At 38.7% G+C, this 18,341-nt stretch overlaps 1 protein-coding gene across 4 annotated transcripts in view; it reads left to right on the forward strand.

The window, feature by feature from the left end:
* Window positions 1-17,518, forward strand: part of LOC127182854 (centrosomal protein of 128 kDa) — an 84,005-nt gene extending 66,487 nt beyond the window's left edge. For 3 of the 4 annotated variants that reach the window (XM_051138508.1, XM_051138507.1, XM_051138510.1), the window contains 7 exons: window positions 4,581-4,630; window positions 5,341-5,364; window positions 7,890-7,967; window positions 8,047-8,160; window positions 8,375-8,446; window positions 9,539-9,647; window positions 17,325-17,518. In XM_051138508.1, the coding sequence (XP_050994465.1) occupies window positions 4,581-4,630; window positions 5,341-5,364; window positions 7,890-7,967; window positions 8,047-8,160; window positions 8,375-8,446; window positions 9,539-9,647; window positions 17,325-17,425 (548 nt within the window). In that variant the 3' untranslated portion in view covers window positions 17,426-17,518. The remainder of the gene's footprint in view (window positions 1-4,580; window positions 4,631-5,340; window positions 5,365-7,889; window positions 7,968-8,046; window positions 8,161-8,374; window positions 8,447-9,538; window positions 9,648-17,324) is intronic. The other variant, XM_051138509.1, reaches the window with a different exon arrangement.
* Window positions 17,519-18,341: the final 823 nt, after the last annotated feature.

Consider the following 18,341-nt stretch of genomic DNA (forward strand, 5'->3'; position numbering starts at 1 on the left):
CTTTTGAATGTGCACTTGCTTTTTTTCTTTCACTTTTGAGATTCGCATTCACATGGACTCAGTGTATACTAGGGAGCAGCAGTACTTACCAAACATTTTACATGTACTGTAATGTAACAGGCTACTGCTATGTAGTGCTAGTGCTAATGTAGTGGCTCCATAGAACACATTTTTTTTTCTGTGCCTTTACAAATACGGATTAACTATTCGAGCACATCCCTAGTACAGATAGTTAGCTTTAATTTCTTTGGTTCATTGTAGTTATTTGGGGGAAGATGCAGTTCTGCCATGTTAGTCTGCGTTCTGTGGACACGGCACGACTCTTAGGACATGCCACGGTCTCCATAGTGTTGTGTTACGCCATAATCGCGTAGCAGCAGTGGTGATGAAAGAATGCACTTGAGAAACAGTTTAGAGAAGAGAGATCAATCTACATAAAAAATATGGGTCACAAATAATTGGTCACTTTGTAAATAATAAAAGTATGCTGATGCAAATATGTTAGAAACGATGCGTCTCGATACAAATGCCAACTTTTATGTGATGCACACTTTTTAAATCGATGCATCACATTGTTAACTTTCATGCTGATGCACAAATGCAAATCGGTAAATCTTACCATCTCTATTATACTGGTCATAGTCCACAATGGAAATAGAAACAGGATCAGGAGAGATTGCAGTCACTGAACTTATGCTAATATTTCCTGCTGCTCCAGTAGATTTGTCTTTGACAACGCCAGTCAGAACTCTCCCTTTGCTTGACTTGTTTCCAGGGCATAAAATTAACATTCACCAAGCACCAAATGCAAGTAAAAATCGGCATTGGCGAGTATATGTAACCGTGTCAGTCGTCAGTTGGTGGGTATGAAATAAAACAATGCAATGTAGTGAAAACAACAGCCAGTTTTTAAAGAGATTCGCTGTTTCTGACGTGAGCGTAATAATCTTTTCCGAAGACAAGATCATTGTGATTAGCTGTTCTGTCAGCTAATAATGGAATACAAGCGGCTGATAAGGTCAGAGCAGTGTGATGGCCAGCTTGTCCTTAGACACAGTTTTAATAACTTCTACCTGAGATGATATTGCTGCTTGATTTCGGAAGAATAACTTTTCCCTTCTTTATTCTTCATAACCTGAGAATGTGGCAACACATACCTGGGGTTATACCACCTAAACGGTGCAGTGAAGTATAGTTTGAAAAGCTGCATGGCTGTACGCATACACTGACCGGCTGCAGAGAGCGCACCAGTAGCGTTTTAACGGACAAAAACACATACAAAATGCACAGTTTTGGCCAAGTTACCTCGTAAACGTATTCTTAAATGAGTTATAAAGTATTAAATGACCGTAAAGAGTTTGGAGAAAATCGGATGTGTGTCAGATCTGCGTCATTTGCATCTGGTTTTAAAGAGAGCGCACTGCTTTCAAAGTGAAACCTGCTGAATCCGTCATTGATGTAAATCAAAAAACAAAAGAAAAAGAGAAATCATCACTCGACTCATTAGTCGCTAATTAACTTTTTGTAGCTTGAATAAAGATTAATCTGTACAGTTTATGCATATACAAATTATAGAGTTTTGTGAAGATTGTTTTAAAATCACTTAAGTTAAAAGTTGTTATATTTTCTAAAAGCCTAAAAATAAGAAACAATAGCTTTCAATTATACTGTAATGTTAAATAATTAATAAGTAAAATTGAGGGGAAATGCATTTCATAGAGACACCAGTAGCAGGACAAATTAAAAACATTGTAAATATGTTTAGTCAATGTAGTGGTAATAACTTCCCGTTTTTGCAAAAAGCGTTTCATGGCCGTTTAAAAAAAATTTTGGCCGGTAAATTTTATCACGTCACCGGCCATTGACAGGTGTGGCAAAAAGTTAGATTTAGGCCATGGTTGTTTCTGAAAAAAAAAGAAAAAAAGAAAGAAAGAAAGAAACTGCTTAAATACCATTAAAAACCAATACTGTTTTCAAGTGTATTAATAAAGGCAGAAGTCTTCTAATCGGAATTGTTGTTCTGGTAATGGATTCATGATCTATCATCCCAACAGTTGACTTAAAAATTCTCTCATTTAAAAAATGTTTGGCAGAATGTTCACGCTCTGCTTTTCCATATTGTGGAAACAGGGTCCCATACACAACTACAACAAAATGTATCATTTCACCTATTTGTGCTTTAAGGGGACCTATTATGCCCTATATTACAAATTGTAATACAAGTCTCAGGTGTCCCCAGAACAGTCCTTTAAAGTGACATTGCAGTTCTTTGTTCATGAACGTTTATTATTTGGATGAGCTTTAAAGCCATGTCAGTTAAGATTTCTGATATATAGTTTTCTGAGCACACGTATGCGAAGCACGAGCACAGAAAGCTGGCTGTTAGATGGCGCACTCTGTGAGTATTACTTCGCAACTTATTGTGCTTAAACAGTCAAATACACACAATGTTTTGGCAGAAACAGACAAAGTACATATCAGTTATGTTTGTTACCTTAAACATCTGGTATAAATCACATATGTATTGTAACGTTCGGCTTACAATACATAAGTAATTGTATTACTTATGAATTTACAGTCGTTAAAATGGGGTCAGATTATACTGTGTGAGATAAAATAAGTGTTTTAAAAAGATGAGACAACAACAAAAGTACAATGAGTAAATACAGTGTATTTACAATATTCACAAGGAACTTAAAACAACACAATAAAACTAGAATAACTTAGGCTGTTAAAAGCGTGGAGTTCATTTGCACCATACCCTAAAACAGTCCATAAGCGTGTTGGTAGTCCCAAAGTGAATGTCCCAAAAGTGTCCAACAGTGTATATACAATCCAAGTGATGTTCCAAGTGCTTGTATCTGGAAAGGTGAGTCCGAATAAAACTCCACAGTCCAGAATCACCAGCGTTTGTAAAATGAGGGCTTGTCTGCTGGCCATGCTGCCTCCTTTATACTGTTCATTTCCTATTTCCTGTCTTGTGATGACAGGAAATAGGAGTCACATGACAGGCAGACCCAGAGTGTCTTAAAGACATGCACACATTAAAATGTTTCAGATGAATAAAATGGCTAAGACAACATGAAAACATTAAAACTCAAATATACATAAAATCATTATAATATATTGAACAGGTTAAAACATGTGTTCTGTGTGACAGTGTCTATGGCTCCCGGGGAAGAGACTAGTCCCTTATAGGTACTGTCAGCCATTGTCCATGTAGTGGGTTAAAATGTGTGTCTTAAAATGTCTTTGTAAAAGGTTAGATAAAACTAGGCCCTCGTCTGCCGGAGGAATCTAAGCGAACACTAGAGAGAGGTGGAATCAGATACCAGCCTGGACGTCCTTGGGTAGGTGGCGACACTCCTTCCAGGATAATGTTGCACCCAGCCATGCTGGTCTGGTGTCAGTGAGTGACATGAATGCCAGATTGATTTCTCTTTCGCATCATCTTGCACTTGAACAGGAAAATACACATAAAATTGTCAAAGTACCCATCTTGGTGAGTGCCTTCATTTCACACTCAGTTTCAAATAAATGTAAAAAACAAAAAAAAATGGATGTGTCATTTATACAAGATACTGTGCATTAGGTCTTAACGTGACAGCAGCCTAATTAACCTCCTTGTGTCATTAATGTCAAACAACAACAAAAGACTAATCAAACAATGAAAGAAAAACACTCACTGCTCTTGTCTGAATAACTTTTGTAGCTTTAACAAGCATTAATATACATTTAATTTATACCGAAAACACTATGAAGTCTTAGGTTGTATTCCTAAAATATAATTTAATAATTTATATATTAAGCAAATCTGTTTAAGACTTTTTTTTTATAGAATTTCTTGAATTATTTTTGTATGCACACTGTCAAATTTCCAACAGAGTGAGAAAATTTTACAAGTATGTCTATGCTTTATATTCTTAAGGTGTTATGTACATTGAATTTAAATATTTCTAGTAAAAACTGAAAAAGACTAAAAAAAAGAAAACAAAACAATACATTTGCTAGAGAAGAAAATTATTGCATAAGTCTTACATGGATAATTCACCCAAAATTGAAAATTACCCCATGATTTACTCACCATCAAGGCATCTTGGTGTATATGACTTGATGGAGTTGTTGCCAGCTTTATAATAGAATTGAGTGGGTCTTGCTTTTCAGTAATACAAAAGAAGTATAATAAAGCATATCCATCTATCATAAAAAGTGTCCTACACTGCTCTGGGGGGTAAATAAAGGCCTCCTGAAGCAAATAGATGCATTTTTGTAAGAAAAATATCCATATTTACATTTTTATAAACCATAATCTCTAGCTTCTGCCAGGTGTCTGACTGTGCGGACGCAGGACATTGGCGTAGGATAAACTCTGGTGAAATTCATAAGAAGTACATGCAATGGACGTGCCAATAATATTAATAATATGCAATGTATCAATATGCAGCATGAATTCATGAAGTATTCTCCTTTTGAGCTCTATAAAACAAGTCACAAAGGTTTGGTGTGAGTGTCTGTAAATGATTTATTTGATGATTATTTTCAGTAACAATACTCAATATTTTATTGATATTTTCTTCCAGGTCTTCTTGAAATGGGCCGCAAGAAGGAAGATGAGATAAGAAATCTTAAGGTCATTGTGAAGGAGTTTGTATAAATATTACACTGCTAGATGCATACACACACACACACACACACGGTTTACATGTTTTATTTCATAGATGTAATCGTTTTTATAGCGTATTACAAACTGTATTTTCTATCCTCTTACACTAACCCTTCCCCTAAACCTACATCATTCTGTCTGATTTATAAGCGGTTTTCCTCATGGGGGCCAAAAAATGTCATCACAAGTTCAGATATGACTGGTATTACATCCTTGTGGGTACTTTTGGTCATAACATAAGGGAATACCAGGTGCATACACACACAATCTCCTCTGTAGTTGGTGGTGTACTTCCATAGCCTTCATGCAATCCTGCGTGCATGTCAGCTGTCCAGCATGTGATAGCCATGTAATCACACCATCTTACTCCTGCTTGTCTGCATGCTTTCAAACCTCACCCACTGGGTTCTGGAACATCTGCAGTGCCACAGATGCACCTGCTATCCTGCCTCTATTATGCATCAATCCCCTGGATAGGGCTGAGAAGAAACCAGCAGCATGCTGCCAGACAATAGGACACAGCGTCAGTAATTACACTTGGCCCTGGATTTCTCCCAGGTGCTACTTTTGACTGGTGGATTAGAAAGCTGTAGAACTTTCTTGAACAGAATTTTCTGTGTCCAGTTAAAGTCACCTCTGTTTCTTTTTTTTTTTTTTTTTTTTTTTTTTTTCTTCAGGAGCGGATTGTAGATCTTGAAACGGTAGGATTTTTTTGTGTAACTTTTGTGTGTGTATGTGTGCGTGTGTGTTGTTGTTGTTGTCGTCTACAGTGCCTCATGTTCTGTGTGATCAGCATCTGATCCACTGGACCCAAATAATACAAACCAACACCAGACGTACCTCGCCACTGAGTTTAAGTTTAAGCACTGCATATACTGAATATATTATCATGTTGTCACGCTACTACAGTACTACTACTGGAAAATATTGTGGTACCACCAGTGTTGTAAGGCTTAGGCATGTTGATGGTACCATAGCACTGGTATACTGTACTGTTCAACCATCTATGAGTCAATCTATACTCAGGGGTACATGTCAGATCCATGGATTATCAGTAATAATTTTTCAATAACTTTTCACTTCAAGCAATGATCACTTCTATATCAGGGGACATTTCTAATTCATTTCTAATACAAAAATCCAACAGATACCCATCTTTTATCTTGCAATAATGGCATGTTCTGTACTGGAATTTGCTGTTTTTGTGCTGTCCGATTTGGTAAATGTGAGGTTTTGCTCTTCAGATTAGCTCTACAGAAAATACATGTTTCTGTATATATTTCCTATAAATATTTGTCCAAAATTATCATTATGAGAAGGGTGTTTTAAAAAGTATTTTGCTCATGCATCTACACTAATCATCCATTTTGTGTATGTCCGAGAAATCAGTGTCAGCAGTGTTACTCCCTATAAAACAGTCCATTTCCAAAACAAAGATTCAAATATAATGTACTCACCCCCTTGTCATCCAAGATGTTCATATCTTTCTTTCTTCAGTCGTAAAGAAATTCTGTTTTTTAAGAGAAAACATTTCAGCATTTTTCTTCATATAATAGACTGATATGGTGCCCTGATTTTAAACTTCCAAAATGCAGTTTAAATGCAGCTTCAAACAATCCCAAATGTGGCTGTAAACGATCCCAGCGGAGGAAGAAGGGTCTTATCTAGTGAAACGATCGGTTATTTTCTTTAAAAAATACAATTTAAATACTTTTTATTCTCAAACGCTCATCTTGCCTTGCTGTTGTTGAACTCGGTGTATTCTGGCTCAGGAGAGTTAGGGTATGTCGAAAAACTCCAATCGTATTTTCTCCCTCAACTTCAAAAATCATTTCTACATCCTACATCGCTGCAAAAGTCCCGACACAGTCTTTGCAAGTAAACATGCAAAAAAGATCAAAAACCAAAAAAGGTAAAACAGTGATATAGGACAATTTTTAAGTTTTTAAGAAAAAAAAAAAAAAAAACAGTCCAGGCAGAGTAAGACAAGATGAGTGTTTGACATTAAATAGTATATAAATTATATTATTTTTACAAAAAATAAATGACAAATGATTTTATTGTATTCATTATTACATCCAACTACAGAACACCTCAATAGCTCAATCTGAGACATTGTTGTGTTCCCTTGCAGTCAGAGTCTGTTACAGCTCAGTCAGGATCTAAGGTAAGACGGTCATGCCAATCAACTATCGTGAGAGCGGCCTCTGTCTGTGTGACATCACACCGACAAAAAGCTGAGAATGGCTTGATTTGAAAAAGGGGATATTTTCTTATATCCACTGGGTGGATTTTTATCATAATAGGGTGGTTGTGTACACATACTGCCAGCACACATTTATGTTCAAACAACATGTAAAAGCTTAGGAGTTTTGCATCCGATGACCCCTTTAAGGGGATATATACCTATTTTTTTTTTTTATCAAAAAAGACTACTGATTCTGACTTTTTGGCTGACATTAAATGTACTTCTAAATATAGAATGACGCCTATATTTTACTATTGACACTCAAAGAAAAGCATGCTGCTTCTAAAAAAATTTAATTTGCCAACTTATACTAACATACATATGACTATAAGACCAACAGACATGGGCTAAAAGACATAAAACGATTAATGCTAAGTCTTAAGAGTTGCTCTGATGAAGCAGTTGATTTACAAAAAATAAAAACCTAATACGTAAACTTACTAGACCTGAAATAGTAGTCTTCTAGTAGCCACACTGTGAGGCTGATTCACAGAGACCCTTTCTGTGTTTTAGTACAGAATATTCTGTTTGCAAAGTTAAATTGCTGAAATGTTTCACACCTCAGTACACTATTTGCAAAAGCATAATGATTTCTGTTAATTGTTTGAATTACAAATCATTACTTGGCTAAGACATATGCCGCCGTTTGTTAAAAGTATTGATGTCTGTATTGACTCAGCAGAATTTATGCAGTTTGAAAAATAAAATAGCTTACACCTACCACATCAATCACCATTACGTGCTACGGCTGGCTGACGAACATTTAATTAGCTCCTGAAAAGCTTTAGCCTTTACTCACCGCTCAGTCTATTTACATCATTATTGCCTGATACCACAACATGCTGGTGTCAGGAATTGACCCTTGCCACTTCTGGGAGATGCACTCATTCAGATGACTCACAGAAATAGGGCAGAGCTACTGTAAGATGAGTTTTTAAAGACAATAATTCCAGGGTTAACACCATACTTATTTTCTAGAGCACCAGGCTGGCCCTGGATCATCTGGAATCTGTTCCTGAGAAACTGAGTCTGCTGGAAAACTTCAAGGATCTCGAGGTTGTATCATTCGTGATGTTTTGGTTAAGATTTGACTTCTCTTTGAAACGGATATCATGGTTGGCTTATGTGGTTTCAGGAGTCTCAGAAGCAGAGAGAAATGGTGGAGCAACGTTATGCCAAATATAAGGAGATAGTTGGTGACCTCCAGCATCAGCTTGAGGAATCTAAGAAGAGGATTCAGGAATACAGGGTATGAAAACTTAAGAGGCAAAAATTAGAGAGAACAGTCCAGGCCCTCATTTATCAGGCTGATATGGCAAAATATTAAAATCTCGTTTTTTTTTTTTTTTTTTTTTTTTTTCCCTCAGGTTTGATCGGTTTTATTTTTGGTTAACTATTCAGCTTGAAAATGTAAATACAAGATGATTCAAGTAATTTTTTTTTTTTTTTTATTAACCCTCTAGCTCAGACCTGGGCATTGTACGGCCCCCGGGCCACATCCGGCCCTCTGGCTGTCCTTGACTGGCCCGCCTGAGGTAATTAAAAGTCAAATAGGTGCATAAACTGTTTATACATAGAAAAAACTTACATTTTCGATTCATCAATTATTATGTAATCAAAATGAAAATTATTATTGCTCGTCTTCAATGATAATGTCATGTTACTTAATGTATTTGCACCAAAAAATAATAAGGATTTATGCTGATAATGTCCAAAACCACACTTTGCCAGGGATGTTTCCAAACTTTTGGAGGGCAGTGTATATGTTAAGAAATGATATGAAAAAAAAACACCCTTGCATGTTTTTCCTATTCCACTGCCCACGTCGCATCTTTGTCAACACAAAAGCACATTCTATCTAATGATATGAGCGCGTCATACATGAGCAGTTAATCATGTGCGCCGACATGCGGTTGGATCATTCTTTTCTCTTTACTGTCATCTTTGTCATATTATTGAAGTGTCTAATTCTAATGTTTGGTAATATTTCTTTTTAAAATCGCAATTCCTCAATTTCTAAAAAATAAAATTGTTGCAAAACATTACATTTTAATTAATCAATAAAATCTGAAACATCGCCTAGCCCTAGATTCCTGTGTCCTTTAATTGCATAAATACTCAATAATTTCATAGTTAAAGCTGCATATTTGCATAATTGGTGTGAAAAGCTATAAAAGATAGCTGGGAAGTCATTTAAAATGTAGCTATAGTGTCATGGCTGATCCCACCTGTTGGAAGATTCGGCAAACCATACGTGTTTTGTGAATATGTTTTTAAAGACTGTGCTGATCTGTTTAGTGTGAGCACAGAATGTCTTCTCAGTCAGTATTGCTTTCTTTGCAATGATTTTGTTAAGGACATATACATTCACGTGATTTATAAAGGGAGGTATGTCACCATACAGTATATGGTTCATTAGAGGCATTTATGAATATAACTGTGTGTGCACATTTAATAAGTACAGATATTTTTGTGCTTACACAAATTCTAAATTTTATTTGTAGGACAAAATATAGAACCTTTTCTATGCATTGTTGATAAATGAGGGCCCAGGTCAGTTTTCTTTTTTGTAAGGTTGGATCTCAACTCTTGAAACTTATAGACTGATCTCTTGCTGCTGATTATAGGATGAGAAGTTGGATACAGCCTGTCGAAGTCTTCAACTTACTGGTCTGACATCATCTCTGCTCAGTCAGAGCAGTTTTCTGTCTGGTACCACTCTGTCTACCCATACCTGTAAGTACAGGAGTACGGAAGTTGCAGTTAAAAGTTACAGTTATAAGTTGTTATAATGTTCTGTGATTGTTGAACGAATAAATTGCATTGCTGTTTTGAATATGATGTCAATACGCATTAAATTAACACATTAAACAAATTAGCTAGAGTGAGAGATATGTGGATCACTTAAATCAGAAAGAAGGTGAAGGTTATAATGATGGTGATGGACGAGTGCAGGAGGTTATATCTTAAGCATGTTTGTCTGTAGCATGAGTACTCAATATTGATTGGATGAATTAAACAGTTTATTGTACAGGTAGTTAAGTAGCTTGTGGGAGTGGCGTGCTCACAGGTGACCCTTTGGAATGAGGGGAGTGCTACCAAGCTCAGCTATGAAGATATCACCAAGCAGAGTGGGGCCCAAAGGTAAAAACCGTGGCCTGAGCCAACTCAGAGAAAGGAAACGAGGCTAGTATTGCATCACCCTTACCATAACAGAATTTAGAAAAAAACAAAAAACGTTCAGTGTGCGCACGTACCATAACATGGATTTTAGAAAAGTACACAGAGTGCCCAACATGTGCACTTACCATAACACCACTATTAGACTACGCTCTAAAGAGCAGAGGACTCACAAACCAAGAGGAGAGCTCAGCTCAGTTGGGAGCAGCACGCTCAAGGTGACCCTCAAGAACGCGGGGAGCACTGCTAAGCTCAACCATAAGGACAGCCTAACAGGGAGGCAGAAGGTAGCCTAACAACCTGACATGGCTGCTCAGTGGAGCTCTGAGGAGTGGAGGACTCGATGAGAAGAGAACGCACAGTTGTGAAAGATGACCCTCAAAAATAAGGGAAGCACCGCTAGGCATAACTACAAGAGCAGTCCACCAGGTAGGCAGAAGGTAGACTGATGTGGTTGCTGTTCAGAGCTCCAGAGAGTGTAGGGCCCAATTCCAAGGAGTGGGAGTTCCAAGGAATGCACTCAGAGCAGAGTGCTCATAGGTGACCCTCAAGAAAGAGGGGAGCACTGCTAAGCTCAACCATAAGAGCAGCCCAGCAGGGAGGCAGAAGGAGCCTAACAACCTGATATAGCTGCTCAGTGGAGCTCCAAAGAGCGGAAGACTCAACTCACCGTACAGGAGGGAAAAGCAGAGTGCTCATAGATGACCCTTCAAGACAAGAGGAGCACTGCTGGGCTCAACGAAAAAGCAGTCCATCAGGGATCAAAAGAGCAGGCCAACAGGGAGGCAGAAGGTGGCCTAACAACCTGGTGTGGCTGCCCAATGGAGTTCCAATGAGCGGAGGACTCAATTCTCAGGATGAGAGAGGAACTCAGATGCTCACCTAAGGAGCGACGTGCACAACGGTAACCCTCTAGAGCAGGGGTGAGGACTGTTGATCCTCGAGGGCCGATGTCCCTGCAGAGTTTAGCTCCAAACCTAATCAAACACACCTGAACAAGCTAATCAAGGTCTTCAGGATACAGGTTGCTATTTTTTTTCAGGGTTGGAGTGAAACTCTGCAGGGACACCAGGATAAAGGTTCCCCACCCCTGCTCTAGAGTGAGGGGAGCAATGCCATGCTCACCCATAAGGGCTGCCTAACAGGGAGGCAAGGTGACCTGACAACATGGTATGGCTGCCTCAGGGAGCTCAGAGAGTGGAGAACTTGACTCTCAGAAGTGAGAGGAGAACTCAGCTCAATTGGAATAAGTCTATAGCCCTGGGGCTGAGTTCCTAATCATCGGAGAGAGGGGGAGAACTCACATGTTCTGCTTAGGAGCTGCAAGCTCATAAATGACCCTCTCGCAGTGAGGGGAGCACTTCTATGCTTAGAGAACCAGGTTGACCGCAGATGGGCACTGGGAACGAGGACCAAGGAGGCGACAACAGGTCTGACGACTCGGTATGGCTACACATGGAGTTCCTGGGAGCGATGCCTCCGGCCCTCAGAATGAGGCAAGCTCTCACAACTCATACTGGGAGAAGCAGGCTCATGGCTACCTCTCGCTGTGAGGGGAGCACTGCCTATCTTGACCATAAGGCAGCGTTAGACTAGAATAGGGGTGGTGAACGTCGGTACTGGAGAGTCGCCGCCCTGCAGAGTTTTGCTTCAACCCTAATCAAACACACCTGAACAAGCTAATCAAGGTCTGAAGGGTTACCAGGAAGCTAAAGGCAGGTGAGATTTATTTGGGTTGGAGCTGAACTCTGCAGGGCTGCGGCTCTCCAGGACCAGACTTTGCCACCCCTGGACTAGACGCAGTCTAACAGGGCGTTGATGAGAGGCTTGTCTTCTGCATTACAGCTGTACACAGTCTCATGCTCTCTTATTTGAGAGAGCATGGGTCCCATTAGCCAAGCTCGACAGAGCCTGTAGGAAAACCAGGACCCAACAATCCAATCATGCACAAAACTACTTTTCTTCAGAGTGAGTACACTTAACAAAGGCCTACTTGGAGAAGGAAATGCATCTCATTCGTACCTCAGAGAAAACAGTGTACTCAAGCCCACTCCACGAGGGGTGATTCACTGGTTTAACCATAAGGGCAGTATGACAGGGATGTACAAGTGGAGTTGCAGAGTGAAACCACTCAACGCCTCAGTGAGAGAAGCTCAGAATATGTGCAGAATGAATGAGTGGATAACTCAATCTCAGGAAGCTTCCCGGGTCGAGAGAAGAGTTACTCATCCTGGTCAGGGCAGCTTCTCGAAGCAATCACCCAGCCAGGACATCAGGGTGCATATCACAAAGCATTCCCTTCCAAGAGCTAACATGCTCAACCTGAGAATAACCTTAATGAAAGACCCAATGAAAAAACCTCTTTGAGGTTGCAGCATTATACTGATGACCAAGGAGGCTCCGGGATAAAGTCTAATGACTTGTTATCAGAGTCCAGTAAGCGACCTGCTAATAGACCAGGATTCAGTAACAACGACACCTTTAGCTCCTGTCTCCAGGGAGCAGAATACTCCTGGTAGAAAACACCTACGAGAGGTGAACACACCCATGCAAACGCTATCTAAAACTCGGGAAAATAGTTTAGTACTCACCTCCCCTCTCAGAGCCGGAGTAATCCAAAAATTACCTTCTATTTATGTTTTGGATTTATAATATTACGTAAAAAAGGCAACTAAGGTCTACATTACTATTATTACTATACTTTTTATGTTAATTAGTCCAGAGGCATTCGAAACTTGTGTTTGGGTCCGGTCAGCGAAGGAGACAGTAATCCATACTGTTCACAAAATGAAAGTCGACTCGAACTCATGGTGTGTAAAAATACTTACACAATGTCTTTTTCCCTTACCAATTATGTAAATGTACAAATGACTTATTTCTCGAAAATGTTTGTATTACACTGACTTTTTTTAATTGAATGTTCGTTTGTTCCATCAACATTTTCACAACATATTTTAATAGGATATTTTACATTTACATATAGTTATTTTTGCATCAAATGAGATGAAAACATGGACTGCAAAAAATACAATATACTTATGACTAATTTAAAAATTTGTTTTATTTGTTTAATAAATGCAAACAATTCATAAAAATATACTGTTTGTGCTGCTTAAGTTAAAAATTGTATATACAGTTGTGCTACAGATGATAGAAAAGAAATAGAATAGAATGAGATGCCGGGATGTACTGGGACGTAGGTGTTAACACAAAAAAATACAAGGTTATTGCACATATTTTTATTGCACAGCATTTAATTGTTCGTAAGGTAGATTGCCTGAGGGAAGAAACAATTCTTATGTCTGGCTGTCCTGGTATTTGCGGCTCTGTAGTGCCGTCCAGATTCAAAAAGGGGATGACTTGGATGTGACAGCATATCTTCCTTTTAATCTTCACTGAGCATAAAAAACAAGTAAAATCAAATAAACAAAATGTAAATCTAATTCTCAAATATCACGTATGCGGTAAAGAAAACTGTGTGACTTCGCTGCATTCCAAAAACGCACTGCCGCCAGATTTATCAGACGGGATTCTTAAAGAGCCAGTGCACAATTTTAACACAATACATATTTTTAACATAGAATACAAAATATTTCTCTAAATTCTACATATAAGTAATATGCATTTACAAATACAAACAATCCAAAACAAAACTGACATGCACTACATAATAAAACATATTTGTTATGGAACCTAAGCACAAATAGGGACCTGCATTACCGCCCCCTAATTGTTCTCAAACTCTTTAAAACAATTACTTCAATTTAAACATAAGGAGCCATATTATTTTAATCCTTGGTGAAGTCCAAAGCAACACAAATTTAGGTTCCTAAAGACATATTGCCTTCATATACTCATTCTGCCTCCTGTAACAGGTAAGTTTTGTTATGGGTCTTTCCAAAATGTTTGCCTTTGTCTTAATGTCAGGAATAATTTCAATGACTCTTGCTAAGATCCATGAATTCCTAGGGGCAGAGTCATCAACTACCAGAGCAATGTCTTCAACAGAGAAGTTTCTTGTTGGGTTATTCCACTTTAGTCTCTGTTGCAATTGTGCCAAGTATTCCCAACACCAACGCTTCCAGAACAAATCAGTAATGTACTGCACCTGTTTCCATCTGCGTTTAGAATACAGGTCGTCTTTGTCAAACAGTCCTGGGGGCTATGGTGGCCTTGTCTTAAGTAACAACAAGTGATTCAGAGTCAGAGCTTCCAGATCATTTATGTCACTTGATGCCGCTGTAATTGGACAACTGCTGATTATAGCTTCTGCCTCAAAAAAAAAATAGTCTGAAGGCATTCCTCATCAAGAACTTGTTCTCTATCTGTAGCATTAAGGATTTTTCTTATTGAGCGTGTCAGTCTCTCCCATGCCCTGCCATGGTGAGACCCAGTGGGAGGATTGAAAACCCACTTAATTCCTTGTTGGCTGAGATGGTCCTGAATCTTCTGGTTGTTCCAATTTTCAATGGATTTTCTTAACTCACGCTCAGCAGCTACGAAATTGGTCCCATTGTCTGACCTGAGAACTTTCACTTGTCCCCTTCTGGCTACAAACCGACGTATAGTCTTTAAGCAGGAATCGGTGTCCAACAAAGAAGTAACCTCGATGTGCACCGCACAAATAGCCAAGCAAGTGTATAATTATAACTCCATATTTCTTGACAAGGCTTCTTCCATGTTTAACCATAATTGGTCCAAAGTAATCTACACCTACTGTACAAGGTGGCTCATCAGGCGTCACCGTGTCTGATGGTAAATCTGCCATCATTTGTTTTCCTGTGGAGGTATGTAAACGACGACACATCTTGCAAGCATTTTTCTTTTTTTCTTTTTTGTTTTTGCCTTTTGTAGATAGGACAGTAATGAGACAGAAAATGAAGTGGAAGAGAGGGGGCGGAGCAGGCCCGGGAAAGGTCCACGAGCCAGGATTTGAACGTGGGACGCCCGAAGCGCAATGACGCTGCATGTCGACGCACTGCCCACGAGGCTGCCAGTGCCGACATGCAAGCATTTTTCTGATCGCAGATTTGGCACTTGGTATCCAGTATTTCTGTTGCAGTGTAGAAATCATGTGATTTCTGCCACCGTGTCCTGTTTTCTCATGAACATTGTGGAGGATCAAGTTGGTGACATGAAGATCCTTCGGAATAATCATAGGCCGCTTGGCTTCTTCCGGCATAGCAGCATTGCTTAGTCTTCCACCGATGTGTAAAACTTCATTGTGCAACTGAGGGTTTAACCTGTAGGTAGAACTGCCTTTTTTATGTCTTGTCCACTTTGCAAAGCTGATATCTCCTCAGCAAACTTCTCTCTTTGACAGAACTGCACTATTTCAAGCTCAGCCTGCTTCAAATCATTAACCAAAATGTGACTTTCTTTCCATTTAGCTTTGATGTCTGTCATACTTTTGTCCACTCTAGTTGAGTTAGCTGGAGTCTCTGCAGTAAAATTATTTCTCCTTTGCACAAGTTTCAGCAGCATAGATTTCAACTTTAGAATCCACACTACGATGCGCTGAAGCTTTATCCAGGAGGAAAAGTGATTCATCAGTTGTCTAACCAAATTGTTGCTGTGTTGGGTCTGTACTGAATTGACCAACACTGACCTATTGATCTCTGGATTATCTGCAGCTATCATCATTTGGTCCATGTTCTTTGGCCACTCATGTGGGGATTGGTAAAGAAATTCTGGGCCTGAGATCCATTTTTCATTTTGCAGGAAAGTGTTGACCTTCTGCCCTTTTGAGGCACAATCCGCTGTATTCGATGTGGTATCAACGTGGTTTCACTGTTTGATGTTCGAGCCCTTTAGAATTGTTGTGACTGTTCCCCATGAATGTTCTGAATCTTGTGCTTTCGTTTCTGAGATATCCGTCCAGTACACTGAAGGTTTAAGTTCCAGCTGTAGTTCTTTTCTTAACATCAGATCCATTTTTGTGGCCACTGTCACAGCTGTCAGTTCCATTTGTGGAATTGTAGGCCTTTTTAGAGGGGCAACTCTGGCCTTCCCCATAATAAGTGATGTAGCTGTGCCACTACTTCTCTGAAATCTGCTGGTTTGATGCATCTGCTCACCTTGAACTGTTCGAGCTGATAAAGTCCATCGAGCCAGTCTGTCTACCTTTGTTTTACTTGCTCTGGCAGATCATCATCCCATCCTATTTTCAGTCTACATAAATCGTGCAGGATCATCTTTGCTGGTAAAACCACAGGTGCAAGAAACCCCAAGGGGTCATAGATGGAGCTGACGATCGAAAGCAGTCCTCTTCGAGTGAGTGGATCTTTTGATTTACGATCTCTGATGACTATTTTGAATTGAAATGCATCTGACTCAACATCCCAATGGATGCCTAATGCTCTGTCCATTGGTAGTATAGCTTGATCAAGATCCAAGTTTTTCACTTCATCAACCCGTTTGTTCTCCGGGATAGCTGCTAGCACAGCACGACTGTTGCTAGTCCACTTGACCAGGAAAAAACCTCCTTTGGAACATATTGCTCGTAGACCATGATACAGCTCTATGGCTTGTGTCTCACTCCATAAGTTGTTCAATTTCTTTAGACTTGTTAGTGAGCTGAGCTAAATTAGCTTTCCTTGATTGCACAAGCCTTTGCAATTTTTCTTCCTTTGCTTTTTCTGTCATTTTTACTTGCCTTTTAGTACTAATACAATTTTCAGTTGTCTTTGTACTATCATCCATTTTTCCCTTTTATTATGATAGAACAGTGGAGAGCAGACAGGAAGAGAAGTGGGAGAGAGAGGGGGGAAGGATCAGGAAAGGTCCTCGAGCTGGAATTTGAATTCAGGACGCCAGCAGTGCAATGGCACTGTATGTCGTGCACTTGCCCACTAGGCTATCGGCACAGTCATACACTGCTTTTAATAAGTACTACAATAAGCTTTTAATGAAGCAACTCAACGTTCCTTCGTTACTAGTTCTAAAGTGACGTTTTCTAATAAGTAACAGTGGCTTGGGCTCAGCTGTTAAATGTCATGTGTCGACATGTTTTTGATTATTGCAGTTTAACCTGAAGAAGGTGTTCCTTTAATTAAAAACAACTATCTTGAGATTTATAGACCTGTCCCATTTTTGGAAGCCAAAATATGGCTGTGTTCTTGGTATTCAGTAATATACTAATGTGAATAAACGGCAACAATTGTTCTTTATATATATCTTCCTGCACTTACATACATTTTTTTTTTTTTTTTTTTTTCTCTGTTCTGTTTAAAGCACCACAGAAGCCACCTGCCAGTCCAGATTTGGAATCCAGTCTGACCCAAGAGCAGTTTTCTACGTTCAACGGAGCAAACTCTAAACACACAAGCATGTAGCATACAGCTGAAGTTTATGGCGGTAATGAAAAACTTGTGGTAAATATTCATGACTACCTCTGATTCTCACCAGAACAGTTCCTATGTAGTGTCTTATGACAGTTCAGTTACAAATATTTAATACAAAGCTTAACTGTTGTCTTTGCTTTTGATTTTGTTATGACTTTGTGTAATGCCGTATATTTTTATAAGATGATTAGAATGTAGTGATCCTAAAAGTGTGGTATTAACTAAAGAAAACTAGTTTCTATGAATCTATATATTTTGAAAACATTTAATTTTGAATATGTACTGTTATCATTTTGTGATAACACTTTAACTTAGTAACACCAACCATTAGTTAAGTAGTACTGTATGTAAATTGAATTATGATTAAATGTTTTGTTTTTTGTTTTCTACCATTTACATTTTTATACATCAGTTTTGATGAAATCTGACTGTGCTAAATTACAGTGCCTTTTGTAACTTTTTTTTGCTTTTTTTTATACATTTTGTGTTATAAATGAAATGAAAGAAAGAATTAAATGAATGAAAGAAAAACAACTAAAGGGCATAAGTCTGGAACAACTAAATATATGAGGCTCCCACCTCAATGAATGTCAAACCAATTAAAATGTGATCACTGTACAGCTACAAAACTCCTGTAATCCTTTGTCTCAAAATGTGACATTAAATGCACATGACATTTACATTTCTTACATTTAAGACAATATACAGTGTAGATACACTGTATATGGTCAGTCGTTGCCTTATAATTCTAAGGTTCTGTCTGCATTCTGAGCCCTTTTGTTATTATCATAAGAACCTTATAATTATAAGGTGATGTGGTGTAAACAGAAAAGAATGTTGTTTTCTTAGTTTTAAACCAGGTTGTTTTGTAGATCTTTCCAAAAATAGGTGTAAAAAGTGGAAGTTT

The sequence above is a fragment of the Labeo rohita genome, chromosome 20 (genome assembly GCF_022985175.1).
Source record: "Labeo rohita strain BAU-BD-2019 chromosome 20, IGBB_LRoh.1.0, whole genome shotgun sequence".
Taxonomy (NCBI): Eukaryota; Metazoa; Chordata; class Actinopteri; order Cypriniformes; family Cyprinidae; genus Labeo; species Labeo rohita.